This window comes from Homalodisca vitripennis, chromosome 2, assembly GCF_021130785.1.
Source record: "Homalodisca vitripennis isolate AUS2020 chromosome 2, UT_GWSS_2.1, whole genome shotgun sequence".
NCBI classification, from domain to species: domain Eukaryota; kingdom Metazoa; phylum Arthropoda; class Insecta; order Hemiptera; family Cicadellidae; genus Homalodisca; species Homalodisca vitripennis.
In genome coordinates this window covers 92,385,033-92,407,156 of record NC_060208.1, presented here as the reverse complement: position 1 = coordinate 92,407,156, position 22,124 = coordinate 92,385,033, and the positions used below count along the sequence as shown (strand labels likewise).

At 33.4% G+C, this 22,124-nt stretch overlaps 1 protein-coding gene across 1 annotated transcript in view; it reads left to right on the top strand.

The window, feature by feature from the left end:
• The first annotated feature begins 4,147 nt into the window (after positions 1 to 4,147).
• The window catches only part of LOC124354350 (farnesol dehydrogenase-like), a 47,279-nt gene continuing 29,302 nt past the window's right edge, over positions 4,148 to 22,124 (top strand). Inside the window, exons 1-3 of the mRNA XM_046804733.1 lie at positions 4,148 to 4,342; positions 5,107 to 5,236; positions 12,039 to 12,165. Of these exons, the coding sequence (XP_046660689.1) occupies positions 4,231 to 4,342; positions 5,107 to 5,236; positions 12,039 to 12,165 (369 nt within the window). The 5' untranslated portion in view covers positions 4,148 to 4,230. The remainder of the gene's footprint in view (positions 4,343 to 5,106; positions 5,237 to 12,038; positions 12,166 to 22,124) is intronic.

Sequence of the window (22,124 nt, the reverse complement as noted above, 5' to 3'; positions counted from 1 at the left end):
TAACCATTGTTTCACACGCCATATTAGATTTCAGCGATTAGGTATGTACCCATCTACCTTACAAAATGTCCTAAAAGATAGTTAGAATGAAAGGAAGATGGTTAGAATTTGACACCGAAGACTCCCTTTGAAAAAGTCGACAAAAACTACGTTCTAGATGAAAGTTTGGTAGATTGTGCTTTTGTACTAATGTATCAATTCCAGCTTTAAATGCTCTACAATATTAACATTATATTTCAGTTTATAAAGAAGCAAACGCGTAGTGTCACTGTGAATGAATTTCTAACTGTTAATTTTATCAAATATTAGCTGATTCCCGCGGCTTCGCACGCACTACGTAAGCTTTGCCCGTGTATGTGCACTTCTGGTACGAGTCAATTAGATTTCCAACGCCGATGTAGAGTTTGCCTTGTTGCCACGACCAAAAAGTGTCTGTATTATGTATAGCTATTGTACACGTACCTTTACTTTATTATAAAGTAGTCTAACACTCAAGCTTTAAGTTCAACCAGAAATTGATCTAAAAGACCAATCAATATACATAAAAACTTATCGTCTTCAAATAGTGTTTGCCTATTTAATATACGTAATTGTCTCGTAATTGCAGTTTATAATGTGCAGGCGCTTTGAAAACTTTTATCTTTTGCAGCGCCACCTGGTGGTGAGTTACATCAATGGGCATAGCATATAAACCTTCTCCGTAGAAAAATACATATACATACAAATTTTCATAATGATCGGTCCAATTAGTTCACGATTCCATAAAGGACAAACACACAAACATTCATTTTTATATATATATATATATATATATATATATATATACATATATATATATTTATAGATTAAGTATTAGATTTAAAAGACTGTTACTATCTAACTTTTACCATAAATTTAAAACCTATATAAACCCCATCTTAGTTCACTGTTGACAGAAGTATGCTTCTCTGATCTGTGATATTGTATAACAGTTATATTATATTGTAGTGTATATCTATATATGTGTGTGTGTGTGTGTGTATGTATATATACATATATACTTGATCGAGAAACAAGGCGAAACCAACTATGAAACAAAATATACTAAGAACAAATTAAATTAGAATGGCCATATATATGCACTTTATTAAGTATTTTCTTGATCGTGACAACAAGGCAAACTCAATATTGGCGAAATACAATTCACTCGAACCAGTAGTGTACGACCATGTGCAACTTCTACTAAATTGCGTGCAAGGCAGCGGGTATGTTAACTGCTAGCAGTGGAGTTATAAAAGACAATGAAATCTAACTTTTATTTAAAGACTGTTATGAAACCTAAATTTGAGCAGGCTTCTCAGAGCTGTGTATGTATATATATTTTCTTGATTGGAAAAATTGCTAAATCAGCTTGTAAGCGAATTTTCTTGATCGTAGGAAGAAAGCAAACTTAACATGGTCGTCGAACCAGAAGTTATCATACAGAGTGAAGAGGACAGATACTGTATGCCAGGTTACAACATGTTGTTGCAGCTTACACAGGAATATTGAGCGGGGAGTGTTCTTGTCTACTTGGACTCTGGGCTCAGCTATTCCTACCGGCTTATCTCTCTAACCACAGCTGATATTATCAACGCCATACTATCTGTTTCAACTTTCAACAAAGCTAGCTATAAAATATCCTTGTCTTGTTTTATCGTTTTTGTAAATTTACGTGTACTCGGTTTATATACGACTTTGAAAATATTTTAAAAGCATCAATAATTTTAACTTTAACAATAGGCGATATGAATGTCTTTATAATGAATGAAATTGGATCGGGTCCAGAATATGTTAACTTAATATCTGCATATGGGTTTTATAAATTATAATAATGTGCCAACTGAGTGTGGGGTGACTTCCAGTCATGTCTAGACCATGTGTTAATCTGTAATTATAAACCTTTTAAGTTTGATTGCCAAGAAGATTGTTGATTGCTCAAAAGAGTCCGTTTTGATCATGGAAACATTGTGTAACATAGTAAATAGTATAAGCTTAATATACAATTAAAAACAACTGACTGGACACATTTTTATCAATTTAATGAAGTTAATGAGAGTCTATCTAAGTGTTATAAAGGTCAGATTCCGTTATATGCCCCCAACGCTTAAACTTTTTTCAATGAACTTAGAACGTTATAAAACGATGTAGTTGACTAACAGGCCGCGCGTCATCACATGATTATTTAAGTTTTTTGCACGGTACATAATTGTCTTCCATTACAATTCAATTTATATTTCTGATCTGCCCCTCTATAATTTAATATTTTACTGAGAGGTACTATGTCGAGGGATGTTTTTCTTTCGTTGACATCAGCGCGGGGCAGCACCGTAAGCCCGCGCTGATGGCCGGAGGCACTCGCATTTTGGGTGGCAGAGTGTGATCAAGAATAAAAACAAGTTTCATGTGTTGTTTTTTCAATAAAGAGTTTAGTATTTGTTTGGTAATGTTTGTTTTTGTTAAATTTTTGTGTTTGGAGAAATGTAGAGGTGTGGTCGATATAATACGTAAATGCCCTTTTTTCTTAGCTAGTAACCAATTGTAATTCATTATAATCATCCATAAATGAAAAATTAGCGTTGGGTCATAATGTTAGTTCTGTTACTCAACTACATCGTTTTATAACGTTCTAAGTTCATTGAAAAAAGTTCAAGCGTTGGGGGCATATTACGGAATCTGACCGTTATAAATTTATAATAATTGTTACAATGCTAAAATACAGAGCACTACTATTAGAAATAAGAGAAGGCGTCTATGGATAACTGACTATTTGGTTTGACTAATTAATGAAAAAAATTGTTCGTAAAAATTATGTTGTAGAGATAAAAGTATTTGTGAACTAAGAATACATTATTACGAAATGTCAAAATTAGTTTAGAAACAAATAAACATGACAACATTAATTTATTCTAAACTTATTAATAAAGTACTGGAAAATTATCAAAACATTTAGAAAAGAATAGGAAAAACATTGATTAAATCTATTATAACGGCACAATTGTTTATGTAAGTAAAAATTAAGGATTTATAGCAATTCAATGTAATGAATATATTGTAAATGTTTCAGGTAAATTAAAACATCAATTTTTAGGTTATGATTTGTTTAATGAAGATCAAGCAGAGAAAAAGACAATATTTTAATATTTTAACATTTCAACTGATGAAATATTTCATGCCATACTTAAAATGGAGAGTAAGAATATTTCTGTTATGGATAGCATCAGTATAGTCGCCATTAAAAAGTGATTTTCAGTTTATTGTACCGATTTTGGATAACATATTTTCCAAATCTGTAGATCAAGGAATACTTCCGAAAAAAATTATTAATTGCCTGTGTTGTTTCTATCTTTAAGGGGTGACAGAAGAGAAATTTCCTCATGTAGGCTTATCTCTTTTATTAACACTTAGCTTTAAAATATCTTTAAAGCTAAATTACTGTTAAATTATTTCAATAGTAATTCGCTCATTTCACAAAATTATATTTGACTTCTTACCGAGCAAAGGCACGGAAATGGCAATTGAGAAGCATATACAATATACTGCTGAATCTGTTGGTAAAAGTAAATATAAATTGCAGCTTTCTATAACCACAGAGTAATAAGGTATATATACCTTATTACTCTGTGTCTATAACTGTTGTCCTGCTATTTCAAAGTCAAATTTCGCATTATTTTATTATTGCTAAATTTTTCTGCATATTAAAATAAACGTGAAATATTAAAAATAACTTCTTTACAGCTATATTTAGTTATAATAATTCTAATAATTAGAAAGCCTAATACTTCGTAATATGTTACAAATATTTCTACTATACGTTCTACTATTTGTAACCAGTTAGATTCAGTTTAAATGCATTACTTTTGTAAGCTCACGGCGCTCAAGAAATAAGTAGCATATTCTCTAGACGCATGAACCTGTGTTGTTCCGAACCACATTAATCCTGGACTGGAGGTGCTTGTTCATAACTTAATTGACACCAATACAATATAATGTGTCTTCTCTCATTGTACTTTTCCTCATACGCAGTATAGAAGATAGTTGTGTGATGAAAATGTTCCTTGGAGTCAAGTCTATTACGCAATAAAACGTCTCTTATGTTGAACAAATAACATATAAAGTAAACAATCAATAAATCTCTTCCCATTCCAGGAACTGGCAGAAGAGCTGGCCAAGGCTGGGGAGCCCGGGAAGCTCTTTGCTGTAAAAGCAGACATGCGGAAGGAAGAAGACATCCTGGAAGCGTACTCTTGGGTTGAGAAGCAGCTGGGTGGCGTGGACGTCTTGGTGAACAACGCTGGGGTTTTCCACACTACTTACCTCTCAGGTAAACGTTTCAGAGCACTTGAGATAATAATATAATTACAAACAGGCTCCTATAAATTAAATAATAGTGTATAACTAACTAACCTAATATGAATTAGGTGCCTTAATATGGCACCTTCAAAGAAAAGAGTTTTTTTGTGTCACCACCATCTCAAAAATATCAAATTGAAGTAACATTTATTAGTAGATTTTATGGTTGGTTCGTAATACCCCATTTTTATTACGAGTCTTCACTTTAACAGCTTATTGCTGTAATATGTTTTGTTTACCTGTTACGAGTTAAATTATAATCGTACACCACTTTGTTATGTCAAACCAATTAAGTTATTTTTCAAACTTCATCAAACACAGTTTAATCAAAATTTTGAATTGTGATCATCCAGACGTTAATTATTTAACAACAGCTATTAAAAAGTAATTGGGAGATAAGAAAGCCGGAAAAGATTCATAATATTCACACTTTACCTTAAGGCTGACGATATGGGAAAACTGTGTTCGCCTCAATTTATCCAAAATAGGTACCTGTGTTTGTAAATACAAAAAACTTGTACCAGCTTAACCTGTAAATTGTTATTTTTTAAAGATGCTGGTTAAGCTTGCTATTGGTGAGAACGAGATACGAATAAGAAAGCTACTAGCAAAATATCTCTTTAGTTGTTAGTTGTAATATTAATAGGATTGTGTGGTGTTCTCTAAGAAATAGAACATTTCTGCTACGTATGTACTGCCATTTATTTTTTTTAAATTATAATCGCAACGTTCCAGAAGCGACAACGGAGGAGTGGCGGGAAATTTTGGAGGTTAACGTATTGGCAGTCTGTATCTGCACGCGGGAGTACCTCAAATCTATGGAGAGAAGAAACAACCAGCACGGCCATATTGTCACCATCAGTAGGTAAAATATACTGAGGCTAAGTTTAACATCAACATCATTTAATTCATTCATCAATATGTGTCACTTTATTCTCTACATACAGGGTAAATAATAATAAGATAGACGGTCAAGTAGCGTATTTATTTTAGTTTTCTATTACGAGTCCGTAGAACAGTTCTTTATTACGAATACGTAGAGTAATATAGTATTACAGTACACAGAGTAAACTGTATTATGAGTACGTAGAGTAATATATTATTACGAGTACGCAGAGTAAACTGTATTATGAGTACGTAGAGTAATATATTATAACAGTACGCAGAGTAAACTGTATTACGAGTACGTAGAGTAATATATTATAACAGTACGCAGAGTAAACTGTATTACGAGTACGTAGAGTAATATATTATTACGAGTACGTAGAGTAAATTGTAATACGAGTACGTTAAATAATTTTGTATAACGAGTACATAGAATAATGTTATTCTTTCGATTCTAATTTATAATTTTCGCTGTTCAATGTAAGTAAACAAGTTTTAAATATAATCCTATACTAACACGACACACACATATAAGATCATTATTTTATTAAGCTTGTAAGGTTATAGGCGCTTATCAAGTGGAGAGTGAATTGGAGTTATTAATACACAAAACACTGACAGAGACTAAATACTGCATTGATAATGATAAATTTAAAGCCATTCACAATATTTTCTAACATTATATGACTTTGGGATATGAACCTTGGAAAAACATGTTTATAGTCTCTAGATGATTACCAAGAAATGATTTTGAAATATGCATCCAGTAAGTAATTTAAATATTAAAGACAGTAAATTTATGTTGTGCATGTTGCATACCTAAATCTAACAAAGGGGCTGATACTCTATGCTTCACATACTGTATCTCTTAAAACTCATATACCACATAGAAAACCTGAACATTTAGACTAGTCATCTAAAGGTGCTGAAATAGAGCAGCAACTGTTATTAGAACTAATTTTCAAGAGGATCAATAGAATTACTAATTTTGTTAATATATATTAGAAATACATTTTTATTAATATCAAATAAGCTATCACAAATAGTTTTATCCTGTCGAAATCCATACTGACTCTCGAACAAAATATTGTTTACTTAGATAGGCAATATGTTATCAGCTGTTCTTTTACAACCTTTTCTATAATTAAAAAAAGCTTAGCAAAGAGATTGGGCGGAAATTTGCTTTGTCTTTTTTTCGGATGTTTTGAACGAAGGGAACTTACTTAACGTTTATCACATGTATGTATATTAATGTTTAAGTTTATCACATGTAAAGAGGTTTACAAATATATTTAGTGTTATTTTTAAGAAGTGTGGCCGAAACACAGTCATGAGCTGGGGCAGACCCACCGCGTAATCCAGAATTGTGTGTCCAATAATGTCTTCTTCAGTGACAGTCCGTAAACTAAAATTAGCCTGTAGTCAGCAATTATAGTCGTTCACAAGCGGGTACAATTCCTCACACCCTCCCCCCTCCTGAAAAAATCTGTTAATATTGCTAGTTGCAAATTTATCAATGGGAAGGTGTCTTTTTGCCAACACTGCCTGCTAGTTCATTTATCAACCCCAAGAATGATTTAGGATTGTTTGATTCGGCTAGTCTGCTCCTTTATTAATCCCTCATAGATCTTTTTAGCAATTTACTTAATATGTGTCTGTAGGCATTAAAGTTACGTTTTAATTCTGCATTGAAAGGTTTTTTTTATAGAGGCTTACTTAATTTGTACCTCACATGAATTGATTTTACCAGACCGTATAATGTCTAAGGCTTTTTTTTATTACTAGTAGATCGACTTTACATGGGTTTTTTTTAGGACTTCTTATCGAATTATAGATAGAATTGCAGAACAGTTTGCCAGTCCAAGTTAATTAGGTTGTTTGTTAATACATTCTGGTCGAAGAAGTCACGTGTCTCAGTAATGTCAATAGTGAGGTGTTTTATGTTGGCAGTGGCAGGGGCAGCAGCACTGAATAGCGAAGGCAGTGGAGTAGTGTGGTCAGTGACAGCGGTGTGCAGTACGCCCCCCCCCCATGACTTTGCTCATATCATCATATCTAAAAATATATGGAAAAGACAGGCCGCGCTACAGTCCGTCTGTCTAGTGTGTTTGTTGACACATGCTCAAGTCCCGCTCGAAGTAAACAAGTCAAATAACGGTCAGTACTCTTTCTGGTTTAAGTAAATATATTATGTTTATGTCTCCGAGAAATATGCATATTACGTTGTTACGTAGACTTACAATAATTCTCAAATTCGCTCAAGACAAGTTCTGAATCACTGTCGAATGCTCTGTAAATGGCTAGTAAATTAATAATTGTATCGTTAAATGTAAAGTGAAAGGATATTCCATAAACGTCACCAAGTAAAACCTATTTTAAAGTTGCAAACAATTTAGCGTTAATGTAAACGACAACGCTATAATTTTGGTTGCGTTGATTCAAGTCATCACCAGTTAAAAGCCGTCTACACTCGTTCCTTCCCCCTCCCCCGTCAGCCAGCACTTAGATAGCACAATAACATGTAGATCAGTATTAAAAGTATCTACGTAGATTAGTAGTTCATCTATATTCTTGGAATAACTGCGGATATTATTTAGTAATAAATATTTAAAGATTGTCCACAATGAATGAACCTTCGAAACATTAAAGTACTGCGTAGAAAAATCTAATTCTAAGAAATTGTTGAAACAAAATAGTTTTCAATGTTGTCATCGACATCAATTACCCACGCAACAGCCTACCTGCCTAGACAGGAGAGTATACCAAGATACCATAAGATATTATAAAATATTTAGGTAACCAAATTACAAAGAATAACAAAAATAAGTCAAAGTTAAAATTATTACAGATAAAACATAAATATACCTTTATATACACATAAATAGGGGTATTGCTAGACATACTAAGAAACTATATAGAGTGATGTTCTATATTGTAAATTTGCAAAACGTAACATCTATTTATACAAGGAATTTAGTATTAACAATTTTGTTATATTGAACTGTTGCTTAGTACGTACCGTAATGATTACATATTTATATACACATACATGTATACATACACACGAATATAAATCGCAAAGGGAAATATCAATTCTAAATTTAACTTAATTATCGGTAAATACATCGGTAAAAAGATACATATAATATTTATTAAAGAATATATATTATATTCTATTAGTAATATGTTCAATATACTAAGTGATATTAAATGTAACTCATGTGTACTTTAACTTATACATTGTAATTAAAAGTCTAACATTTGTATAAAATTTAACTATTCCTAAAGAAATCTTAAGTCTGAAGACACATTTTTCTAATCAATCCAAATTTGTCAACAAACATAATTGAAAAAAATCAAATACCTATACACTTATATACATTTGTACGTTATACATATACAAAACGTAATGATTATTTTGGTAAACTACACCATAATTAAATACGCTTGATTGGTCAAATCCCACCATGTGTGTATTTCTCGACTTATCCAAAGCATTCGACTTTGTTGACCATAATACATTTGACAAACTGGAATCTCATGGCATTCGAGGTGTGCCCCTGTCGTGTATTAAATCGTTACTAAGCCACAGAATACAGACTTCCCCAAGGCTCCATCCTCATTTTTCTAGACTATGTTAATGACATCGAGTCATTATTTCTGTTCGGAAACCTCGTAGAGTATGTTGATGACACGCCTTTTTTTTTAACAAAAATTCAATTTTTGGAACAAAATAGCTTTTGTTGACCTTAACAACTGTGTCTAACAGTTTCACAGCCTCAACCTCGCAAATTCAACAAATTCTGCTAAATCTAATTTTCTGAATTTCGATGAACTTTGAGTGTGGGCCTTCCATCATGCTGGGAGACTCCATATTAGAAGAAGTTTACTCCTCCAAATTCTTTGGAATGTTCCTTGACTGAGGTTTGACATCAAATGTTCACATTAATTCAGTTTGTTTAAAATTAGCATTTGGTGTTTATTTTTAAAGTCTTTAGCCAAATACTGCCCAAGACAGGTACTGATGGCGGCGCATTATGGTCTGATCTACCCACATCTTTCCTACGGAGTGGTTTTGTGGGGAGCTTGTTCTAGAAATCAAATTTTGAGAGTTTTCAAGTTTCAAAAGAAAGCGATCAGAACAATCGCCATTATGAACGTCAGAGAGTCGTGCCGACCAGCTTTCAAAAATTGCAGCTGTTGACTCTGCCATGTCTCTTATATCTTGGAAGCTGTTTTATTTTATGACTCAAAATGTGCCCTTACTAGGGGCCGAGACGTACATGAATATGAAACGAGAGGCAGATACAACTACTGTACTGGGTGACACAGAAAGGTGGTTTATGAACACCTACCCTTACAGGCAGGTGTCCGTTTTATCAACAGATGGCACGGTTCCATGAAAAACTAACAAACTCCCAAGGCGTTAAAACTCGTCTGAAGCATTCTATAGTGTCGATGCGTTTTTGGATTATAGTTGGGAGACCTTCAATCTAGAAGACTGACACTGGCGTTGGCAGTGGAGATAATTGGCGAGTGAGTGGTATGCATGAATGTAAAACTTATATGTCTGAATGTAGTATTGTGAACGAATGTAAAAATGATAGAGTTATCCGGTTTCCACATAATTATTGTATTGTCCTATGGCAATAAAAGGTTTGACTTTGACATGCCATGGTATGTTAGGCCTGTAATGAGGAATGCTTAAAATCACGAATATGGGGGTATTTGACTAGAGTATCTGAATGGAATACACTTCTAATTAATGGTTCAAAGTCTAAAGGTTTGATTTTTTTTATCAGTTGATTGACAGAAATAATAGTTTAAAATATGATATGCATACACATCAGTGTAAATATCTTTGTAATTGTTGAAATATTGAAGTAGTAGACAACGTAGAATATCTAGGCTTATACGTCGATCATTATTTGAAATGGGATCACCACTTTCATCATCTTTCGAAAAAGCTGCGAAAAATACGTTACTTCCTTTACTCCGTCATCTTAAACAAAATCTAAGAAGTAAGAATATGAAGCAGTTATCTTATAGATTTATATAGTTTATATAATATTCAGTTTGATATTATATTGATTTATATAGTTGTTATTTATTTACAAATTCTATAGTTTTGCCCAATATATGTTATGTCTTTTATTTTGCTTATATGTAACACCACTTGTAAATACTTGTTTCCATTTCCCCAACGACACGTAAATGACATATTCAATTAGAGTATGTATTATTGTACTACTTAATATCATTGTTTACTATTGAGAAATGTTTCTGCTATGTGAGTTTTATAATTGTTATGTAATTGATTGTTTGTTGCATGTATCAAATGTACTATGGAAGTTGTACATATTTCAAATTTACAATAGTCTATAGCTGTAACTTAATTTAATTATTTATTTATATACTATTGTATTATGTTATTTATGTCCACAGAAATAATTTATTGTCATCTTCAAAAGACTGTCAGCAAGAAAACCAATGAATAATATAACCAATTAAGAAAGCTCCCGCTCGCGCCTTGCATGGTGCATTGGGAGAATGTTATGTAAACTGAATCTTTGCTGAATAAAGATGTTGCTTTGTGTGTGAACCCCCACACACACACACGTGCACAAACACACGCGCGCGCATGCATTCATCCATACATACATACACATGCATTCGAAGTAGGCATGCATCATTTACATATTACTTCAGTGTTCATATGTATAAGTGTACCTTAACCAGAGGCCGTGACGTACATATGCATGAGACACGAGGTAGACCCAGGCAGGTGTTAATTGTATTAACATACTGCCAAATTCAATACAAAAATTTCCTAGCGCTCAAGGCGTTCAAATGCGCCTTAAACACCTTTTGGTGTTACAAGCATTTTATAATGCAGGGGAGTTTTTAGCATTTAACTGGGAGACCGCCCAATTACTCGACTGATTCTGCTGTTTAAAGTGGGTTATATTGGCGAAGGATGAAAGGTGCATAGTTGTAAAGTTGTACCTGTATGTGTGAATGAGAATTTTGTGATATGAATGTAAGAATTTTTTAAAATCCATGACGTTTTCTATACAATGTACTATTGCCGCTGCAATAACACTGATTTGATTTGAATTATTTTGAAGTTGAACAGGATATTCGAATATATTCCTGTGACTATAATTTATTTTCATGGGCGTTCATTACGTACCCATTATGCAATAGAAAATCGCGTTTAAATAACACTCAGGTACTGCTATCTATTTATAAAACTGCAAATCTTGTAAATGTTAGCAAAATCCAAGTGGGTACCCTTGTGTAGGCCAATTGTAGAACTTAGAATCCCCTATACCTGAGCGGATTTTCATTACTTTATGTGTGCTCTACAGGCTGACATTTTTCACGAAACTTTCGATGAGTTCGTTAATTGGTAAAATCCTATTAGGGATGGAATTCTATGAGAAAAATCTTTTATTTAAATTTTGATTTTTGGAATTTGTTCGTTTTTATAAGTTTTATATTGTTGCATCAAAATAAAAGTATTGGCAAATACCTTCCAGATTTCAAGATTTTCTTAATTGGCAGAGTCTTAAATATAACTCAAATTAAATTTTATATTCATTAGAAATTATGTAGCTCTTAGCTGTATAGTTAAAATGATATTCTGAACAACTGCCCCTGTTCCAGTTTGTATTGTTTGTTTTTATATTTAAAGTTACATTCAGTCACGTCATAGCACGAGGCTTATAAACGAATTTGTATTTTTATTTCTTATAATAACTTAATACTATCTGTTGCAGTGTGGTAGCGCATATAGCAGAATACCCTAAGACAAACGTGTATACCGGCTCCAAACATGCAATCAGGGCCATCAGCTCTTGTCTACGAAGAGAATTGGCTGAAAAGAAGAGTAATATTAAAGTGACGGTAAGTATAAATACTTTAATGTAGCTTGTATATAAGCTATACAATTACAATTTAACAGATATTCGGAAAATTTATTTAAATGATACTGCCAACTAAACTTTGCTCTTATATCGAGCTACAGAAAAGGTGTATACCAATAAAAGTGTATTTTAGTAGTTTATGGCTCATTATAATAATGTAGGCTATTAGGCTATATCGCAATGATTATTTAGAAGATTCTGTGTCATATAAATAATGATGACAGACTTCTGATCCCCTTAAACGTTTGCGCTAACAATAATACTATAGTAACCATAAACACTTCCACTCTCATGTCACAAATTTCTCACTATTGTCATATTCGGCACTCCGCTTGAGATGGACAAAATACTTTCCCTGTATCACTGCACGTCCTATCGTGTGGATTGTCTTGCAGCAGAATAAACCATAAACCAGTTTGAAACTGTTATTGCCCATTAGCCTCTTGACAACACGATTTACTACTATATTGGCTGTAAAAAGATGACACGAAAGCCACATAAAACAAGCTAGAAATATCAATCCAAAATATCAACGAATATCAAATAAAAATAAAACTGCTTTGACAGAGGGCCTAAGCACGTGCACTTATAGCTCTACAGAAAATAAGGCCGAAAGAAAATGTAAGACCAAGTAAATTTTATAATTCTGTAATCAAATATTGAACTAAACATTTTTGTAAAGTTTTTTGGCTTAATAATTTTAATAATACAAACAAACTACTTTAGGACAGAGCTTATGGGATTTAGTTCTTAGCTTTGACAGCACTTATTTTCAGTAAAATAGATTAATCTCACTTTTATCGGAAGTGAATCATTTACATCAGGCACTTAGAATTACTACTAATGTTCATTATTATTGTTTCATTGATCAATTAAATATTACAATATACTATAGACGGTGTAACTATCCCTTGTGGTTTGAAATAATCATAGCTTATATTTATCCTATGTATTACAAAACCATTTTTGCTCACTTAATACACTTAAACACTAATATTTATCGCGTAAATTTTACGAAACGTCAGTTGCTGTTAGTCAAGTTTAAAATTATTACCAGTAGCACGCAAGGCAGCTGTAGTTTGAACGTTGTGCCACTAGATGACCTGGCAATACCCACTTAATATACTTAAACACTAATATTTATCGCGTAAATTTGACGAAACGTCAGTTGCTGTTAGTCAAGTTTAAAATTATTACCAGTAGCACGCAAGGCAGCTGTAGTTTGAACGTTGTGCCACTAGATGACCTGGCAATACCCACTTAATATACTTAAACACTAATATTTATCGCGTAAATTTTACGAAACGTCAGTTGCTGTTAGTCAAGTTTAAAATTATTACCAGTAGCACACAAGGCAGCTGTAGTTTGAACGTTGTGGCACTAGATGGAATGAATAGCAACTTGAAAGGATAACAGGATTTTGGACATTTGCCATCGTTGTATGTTACAAAAGGTAAAATACAACGTTTCGAGTATTGGAATTAATTTTCTTCGTTAGGTGTAGGTGATATTAATACATACAAAAATAAAGAATAGAAAGAAGAAAAGAAGGGAAAGAAAAGAGTTCAAACATACCCAAAAACTGATTGGAGGCCCGAGCACAAATCACAAGTACGAGAATCACATCAGTACAGGCCGCAATGGGATACTAACAAGAATATCGATGTCGTCTCTTTCATCGGCACCGCGAAGTGCCGTCTGAAACAATGTGGCAGAAAGGCGATGGTCGAGAAGGAGAAGGGGTAAAGGCAAGCCGATTCCGGCCCAAGTTTAGGTCCTAGTGTCCAAGTTAGGTCTTAGTGTCATGGTGTGTGTATGAATTTTGTTGGTTGAGGTTTGTTTAGTTGTTAAAATCTTTTTAGATTTCCTAGTGTTTATTTCTCTTAGGACAAGAAGCTTATAAATTGCACTTAGTCCTATAAGAACCTTAGCGCTGCTTCCGAAGTGACAGGATATTCAGGATAGGTATGGTTATAGGGAGTAGGGGCCGCCGCCTCCTATCGAGATCCATGAGGAAGAATTATCGCACTACATCTCAGTCATGTCCCCGGAAGAAGGGGAGGCCAGCTCTGAACCAGCCTCTCCATTCAAAGTAGGCAGGGGGTGACATACCCTTGTTGAAGCTAGCAAGAACCTCTGAGGTTAGGAAAAGAATCCCACCAACAGTCATCTCCCGCATTAGACTGGACCTATCGAATTGCCATTGAACCCCAGAATCTCGACATTTGCAGTTAGTGATGTGCCGCTCATTGACATCCACAAGGTTGCCCAGATTTAATTGACACATCGGTTTTGCTGTGCCCAGTGGTAGGTTCAACTGGAAGGTATAAACCAGCAAGAAGTTATCCTTGCTGGGTTGAGGTTTCATAGTTAGTTTTTTATTATTAAAAATGTAATATAAAAAAATCTGTACTAGTCAGTTCTTTTTTAAATATTACGAGGTTAAATACCCAAAGTGATCTAACCTCAACCAAAAATTAAATTAGCGATTGGTCTGCTTATTTTATGTATATAGCCTCAATAAGTTTGTGTTTGAAAACTTCTCCTCAATTCTTCATCCCATATCATGTGATGATTTTCAGACCAGCAATGTTGAACAATTTTAGACTTTTCCACTAGTCCTTTTTTCATATTGTCTTTATATTCATTAATTGTCACATTTGGTGGTATTTTTTCTCGTTTATGTATTCTCTATTACAAGAACATATTACACATATTGTAAACACACTTTTGTAAGTCTTTTGTGTCACTTTTTGGTTTGGTTTTTACGATACTTTGCCTAAGAGTGTTGTGTGTTCTAAAAGCGGTTCTGATATTATATTTCCTGTCTACTCTACTAATATTCTCCGATAATCCACATAAGGAATCGACATGTACGTAAATTTCTCTTTGTTTTCATTCTCTGACTTTTCTATTGTTTCTTTTGCACTAATTTTAAGTATCCAACTCCTTCTTTGACAGATTTCATTATGGTTAGATTGAACATTTAGGTATTGGCCAGTGAGTGTTTTCTTACGATAAACTGTTGTCTTAAGGACATCCTTATCTTATACGTTTAAATTTAAAGGAACATAAAAAAATTAAATATAACAAATTCATGTTGTAAATTTTTTAACACTAATTATAAAGGAATTAGTGGGATCACATTTTAATTTTAAAATTAATACGACGAATTTTAAAAATAACGATATATATATCGTTATTTTATATATATATATATATATATATATATATATATATATATATATATATATATATATACGTTATCTTATACGTTTCCAGGATCGTAGCCTTACCTCGGCGATACGACTGGACGCAATTTATAGATACTCTAATTTATGCTTGAACTATTGTATTCCGTACACCCTCTACATCATGCTAGTCACTATCAATTTAAGTCTATTAAAGTGAGAAAATTGAAAAGTTTATCACCAAAACTATTGGTGTAAGACTACAAATATCTGACATATTATATTCCTAACAGCCCCAAATAAAATCTACGTTTTTACCATAAGTTAGTTCCAAGAGATAATTTGTACTTAAAACGTTTGGTCAAGGACATAAAATTAACATTTATCAACAGTTCTGCCAGTTTTATTATCTTAATAATGTCTTAGTCATTTTAAGATATTTATAGTACAGGAGGTAAATTCAGAACGCAAACACGGAGGTAAAATCAGTTTCATTTCAGAAAATAGTTTTATACTCGTTATGTAATTGTAAGAATTTCATCTTAATCCTCATTGCTTCAAATTTATATAATGTTTAAGAAAATTAAGAAAACAAAAACACAAAAAATAGGAATGATAAATAATACTAGAAAGAGAAAAACTGACAATGGGAAGGTTAAGACTTTAGACGCAATTTCCTCTTCCATAAATAGTTACAGTAACCTTAGTCAAAAATCCTCCGGAGATGGCAACTCTCAGAGGCCAAGAACTCCTAGATTCAAAAGCCCCCTAGTGGATGGAGCCTTTATAAGTCTAGAAGCTCCCAGACGCCAAAAAAAGACCGAGAGCTCCTAGAGATCGGAAACTGTCAGAAGCAGAGGGCTTCCATACTTCGGGAGCTCCTAGGATAAAGAGCCTCTTTAGACCGGGAGAATAGAGGAAGAACACCTAAAGATATAATGAATGCTATATGTGTCACCAACTTTGTACAGGAATCGAGTGATTGCAAAGTACATTCCCGGTGCTAGGAAATTGAACCTTCTAAAAAACCAGATGGAGATAATAAATGGGTTATCCTTCTAACCAGTATCTCCAATACAGACATCCTACAGATTGCATTTGTACAAACCGTGGGCTTCAATAGGTCATGTTTTCAAGAGGTGAGATGTTGTATACTTAAAGATCAGGGTTTTCAGGTTCCGGGTGAATCAATGTTTGGATATTTTTAAGAGCCGTCTCTTATGAACTAAGACAGGTACCTACCGAAATATCGCACAACCCTTACTAAAATCTGACTTAAAATTATAGCCGGCGAGTCTAAAAGTATTTGATACACCCTAAAAAGGACTGATTATTTTTCATAAAATTTGGCTCAAATATATCTTTCAAATATCCAGTATGGTATTTTGTTTACTCCATCGATATTTATACTGTTAAAACTTTTAGTACGTCAATAATGTGATCATGATCATTTCACAGAACAGGTCTTTAGTGATGAGTGAAATTTATATGTTGATCATGACAGTTTTCTGAGCTTAGGGGTCTGAAGATCTTGCTCGGACATAAAAAGGATATAAAGTGTGCACGCATAAACGTAATTCAATTGTTATACGGATACAAAAACAACATCATATTTGTATGTTTGAACTGATGTTGTTTTGAAATGTCTCTCGACACTTTACGTGATGAATATACAGTAGGTGCATAGAACAGTAGTTTAATGACTTCTTATCGCCTTAGTTGATATTTATTTTGGAACGCCGGTTCTGTACAAACTATCTTCGTTATGTATGCTTAAGAACTTTAATTGAATGATTTATCAAGATATTCTAAGATTCGCATTATCACTCTCAGCAGAGTGTTAAATTTCACTTTTTTCGCGAATGACCTACCCGTAGTTACAGTTATTACAGCCTACGTCAAAAACATTGTGTTTAAGGAAATTAATCGCATCTACTTATATTTCATTTTAATATTGCATCATAACATAATATAGTATTATGTTATCACACGCACACACACGTTTTTTTTGTTTCATATAATGTCCAACAATGTTAACTTCACAAATAATAATTATTTTAAAGAACGTTCATAAAATATTAAATATATAAAAATTTCCATAAAGATTTATTTTCCAGAATATCAGCCCTGGACCTGTTGCTACTGAGATATTTGAGGGCACGGAATTCTTGGAGGTAACAAAATCGACTCCAATACTAGAGAGTGAAGATATTGCCGTGGCAGTCATAAATGCTCTGTCAGCATCACCAGCTGCGCAGGTAGGAAGAGTACTAGAAATTGTGTTTGTATGATCAAAGATCTGCAGATTTGTTTTTATTTTGCAGGAGCAAAAAGAAAATCAGAGATGATTACGGTAGAGCATATGTGCAAAAGTTTTAAAAAGTGATCCAAAGGTCAATCCCAGATCCAAAATTCTCAAATCAACCCTCGGCTGAAAAGTTATATATATAAAAAAAACAAGAAAACTACCAGTATTCCACTGGCGAATCTTTATCTTTATTCACATAAACATTCGCCATTTAGAGTAGACAGGAAATATAATATCAGAACCGCTTTTAGAACACACAACACTCTTAGGCAAAGTATCGTAAAAACCAAACCAAAAAGTGACACAAAAGACTTACAAAAGTGTGTTTACAATATGTGTAATATGTTCTTGTAATAGAGAATACATAAACGAGAAAAAATACCACCAAATGTGACAATTAATGAATATAAAGACAATATGAAAAAAGGACTAGTGGAAAAGTCTAAAATTGTTCAACATTGCTGGTCTGAAAATCATCACATGATATGGGATGAAGAATTGAGGAGAAGTTTTCAAACACAAACTTATTGAGGCTATATACATAAAATAAGCAGACCAATCGCTAATTTAATTTTTGGTTGAGGTTAGATCACTTTGGGTATTTAACCTCGTAATATTTAAAAAAGAACTGACTAGTACAGATTTTTTTATATTACATTTTTAATAATAAAAAACTAACTATGAAACCTCAACCCAGCAAGGATAACTTCTTGCTGGTTTATACCTTCCAGTTGAACCTACCACTGGGCACAGCAAAACCGATGTGTCAATTAAATCTGGGCAACCTTGTGGATGTCAATGAGCGGCACATCACTAACTGCAAATGTCGAGATTCTGGGGTTCAATGGCAATTCGATAGGTCCAGTCTAATGCGGGAGATGACTGTTGGTGGGATTCTTTTCCTAACCTCAGAGGTTCTTGCTAGCTTCAACAAGGGTATGTCACCCCCTGCCTACTTTGAATGGAGAGGCTGGTTCAGAGCTGGCCTCCCCTTCTTCCGGGGACATGACTGAGATGTAGTGCGATAATTCTTCCTCATGGATCTCGATAGGAGGCGGCCCCTACTCCCTATAACCATACCTATCCTGAATATCCTGTCACTTCGGAAGCAGCGCTAAGGTTCTTATAGGACTAAGTGCAATTTATAAGCTTCTTGTCCTAAGAGAAATAAACACTAGGAAATCTAAAAAGATTTTAACAACTAAACAAACCTCAACCAACAAAATTCATACACACACCATGACACTAAGACCTAACTTGGACACTAGGACCTAAACTTGGGCCGGAATCGGCTTGCCTTTACCCCTTCTCCTTCTCGACCATCGCCTTTCTGCCACATTGTTTTCAGACGGCACTTCGCGGTGCCGATGAAAGAGACGACATCGATATTCTTGTTAGTATCCCATTGCGGCCTGTACTGATGTGATTCTCGTACTTGTGATTTGTGCTCGGGCCTCCAATCAGTTTTTGGGTATGTTTGAACTCTTTTCTTTCCCTTCTTTTCTTCTTTCTATTCTTTATTTTTGTATGTATTAATATCACCTACACCTAACGAAGAAAATTAATTCCAATACTCGAAACGTTGTATTTTACCTTTTGTAACATACAACGATGGCAAATGTCCAAAATCCTGTTATCCTTTCAAGTTGCTATTCATTCCATCTAGTGCCACAACGTTCAAACTACAGCTGCCTTGTGTGCTACTGGTAATAATTTTAAACTTGACTAACAGCAACTGACGTTTCGTAAAATTTACGCGATAAATATTAGTGTTTAAGTATATTAAGTGGGTATTGCCAGGTCATCTAGTGGCACAACGTTCAAACTACAGCTGCCTTGCGTGCTACTGGTAATAATTTTAAACTTGACTAACAGCAACTGACGTTTCGTCAAATTTACGCGATAAATATTAGTGTTTAAGTATATTAAGTGGGTATTGCCAGGTCATCTAGTGGCACAACGTTCAAACTACAGCTGCCTTGCGTGCTACTGGTAATAATTTTAAACTTGACTAACAGCAACTGACGTTTCGTAAAATTTACGCGATAAATATTAGTGTTTAAGTGTATTAAGTGAGCAAAAATGGTTTTGTAATACATAGGATAAATATAAGCTATGATTATTTCAAACCACAAGGGATAGTTACACCGTCTATAGTATATTGTAATATTTAATTGATCAATGAAACAATAATAATGAACATTAGTAGTAATTCTAAGTGCCTGATGTAAATGATTCACTTCCGATAAAAGTGAGATTAATCTATTTTACTGAAAATAAGTGCTGTCAAAGCTAAGAACTAAATCCCATAAGCTCTGTCCTAAAGTAGTTTGTTTGTATTATTAAAATTATTAAGCCAAAAAACTTTACAAAAATGTTTAGTTCAATATTTGATTACAGAATTATAAAATTTACTTGGTCTTACATTTTCTTTCGGCCTTATTTTCTGTAGAGCTATAAGTGCACGTGCTTAGGCCCTCTGTCAAAGCAGTTTTATTTTTATTTGATATTCGTTGATATGTAAACACACTTTTGTAAGTCTTTTGTGTCACTTTTTGGTTTGGTTTAAAACTGGAGGCGATTGGCATTAGGGCCGTGACCTTGGACTGGTTCCGCTCTTATCTGACTGCAGCTAGCAGGTGAGTGTCAGGCTGTCGTGAGTCAGCTCATGCTTGTCGCGCTAAGAGTGCCGCAGGAGGTCTTTTATTAACATCCATTAAACATCTTTTAAAGCAGAATATACATGCACAAATTAAACATTTTGCCTATGATGTTGCAATTTTTATTCTGACAAAAACATTCAGAGATTTTTAAAAGAAATGAAATGAAATCTTCTTTCCATTTGAAATTGGTGTAATATAAATAAAATGTAAGTAAAACCAAGTTTGTTAATTTTGATCTCAGAGGCTACACTTTTCAACATACTCTTAAAAATCACAATTCAAATTGTAACTGTGTTAATTTTACAAACTGAAACTGTCAAATAATAGGACTTGTTCTAAGTTTAAATATGAAGGATTGACTTTTGGATAAAAATTTTTCTTGGGAATAACAAATGATATGTTGTATATATGACTTGATATGTTGGGGAAATACTTACGAATTTAGAATTATTTTGTGTTAGAAGTGGTAACTGGGGACAAGTGACCTACACTACAAAACTAGAAACATCCAGCACAATAAATTTTGAATTCCCAAAGTAAGTAAATCTGTCTTTGACAATGTTTTGAATTCACCGTACCAAAATACTTTAGTACTACTTCAGTTGTAAAATTAAATTAAATTGACTACGATTTTTCAAAATAATAGTATGTAATTTTTGAACTCAGTATCAATCTAAACTTATGGTTTATATTAAAAATTAAATTTTCTTTTCAGTTAACTGTACTTATTATAATATTGCAAACTAAAAGGTACTTGTGGTTCATTCATTTTGAGTGTGAAAAATCATTTGATCTCTGTTTACTTGTAAATTAATTTTTGACGCCACGGAATGCTGACGTTATTTACGTCTGGTATCTTTGCTTTTTTATATATACTTCACTTTAAACGTTAATACTTGTAAATATTTTTTTCACTTCTTACTGTCCGTATACTGTATAATTGGACAGTATTTTTTCCGACAAGTACTATGTTGTAACCTTTACTTTAGAACGAAAATAAATCATTATTATCATATACATTTCTTTTGGTTACAGTTCAAGAAAAACTATTATTGAGATCTAAAAGAGGAAGCACATGAGGATGGCAGAAAGTGTTATAATTTGCGTGATTTATATTATTTAGCGGCTAATGACTGTTTCTCATATATTCACCCGTCAATAAAACTATTCCAGCAGTTTATTGTAAAAATGTAGGCCTATTTTCAAATTTAAAGGTGAGCGATTACACTGCACACAAAAACCATCATGTAACCAAGAAAATAAGTACCGTCCAACATGCTTTTGCTGTAGAAACGTTTTAAGAACAATGATTCTTATGTAAAAACTCACAGATTTTTTACAACTCACATTAACATTGGTCGGCACAGCGCTGTTCAAGATCTAAAAACAATTAAAATCTGGGTAAGTTCATTTACAAATACGGCCTCTACCCAAAAGAAAACTGAGGGAAGGAAGTCTACAAACTGTTCAAACACCGAACAATGTGGAAAGAGTGAGAGTTGCAGTTAGTCGCAGTCCAGAGCAGGCGGCCTGATAGCAAGCGTTGACTAGGGTTTTCAAAAACAGATCCCCGCTGAGGATTTTGCACCAAGACATTCATTTTTATCTTTACAAAATTCAAATTATGCAAGAACTTAAAGATCTGGACTATGGAAAAAGAGTTGTGTTGTGTGATAAATAATTGACATTAAAAATGAGGCCTAATGTTTCTAACCTGTTGATTATATCTGATGAAACACACTTTTACCCTTCTGATCACGTTAACAAACAAAAATGA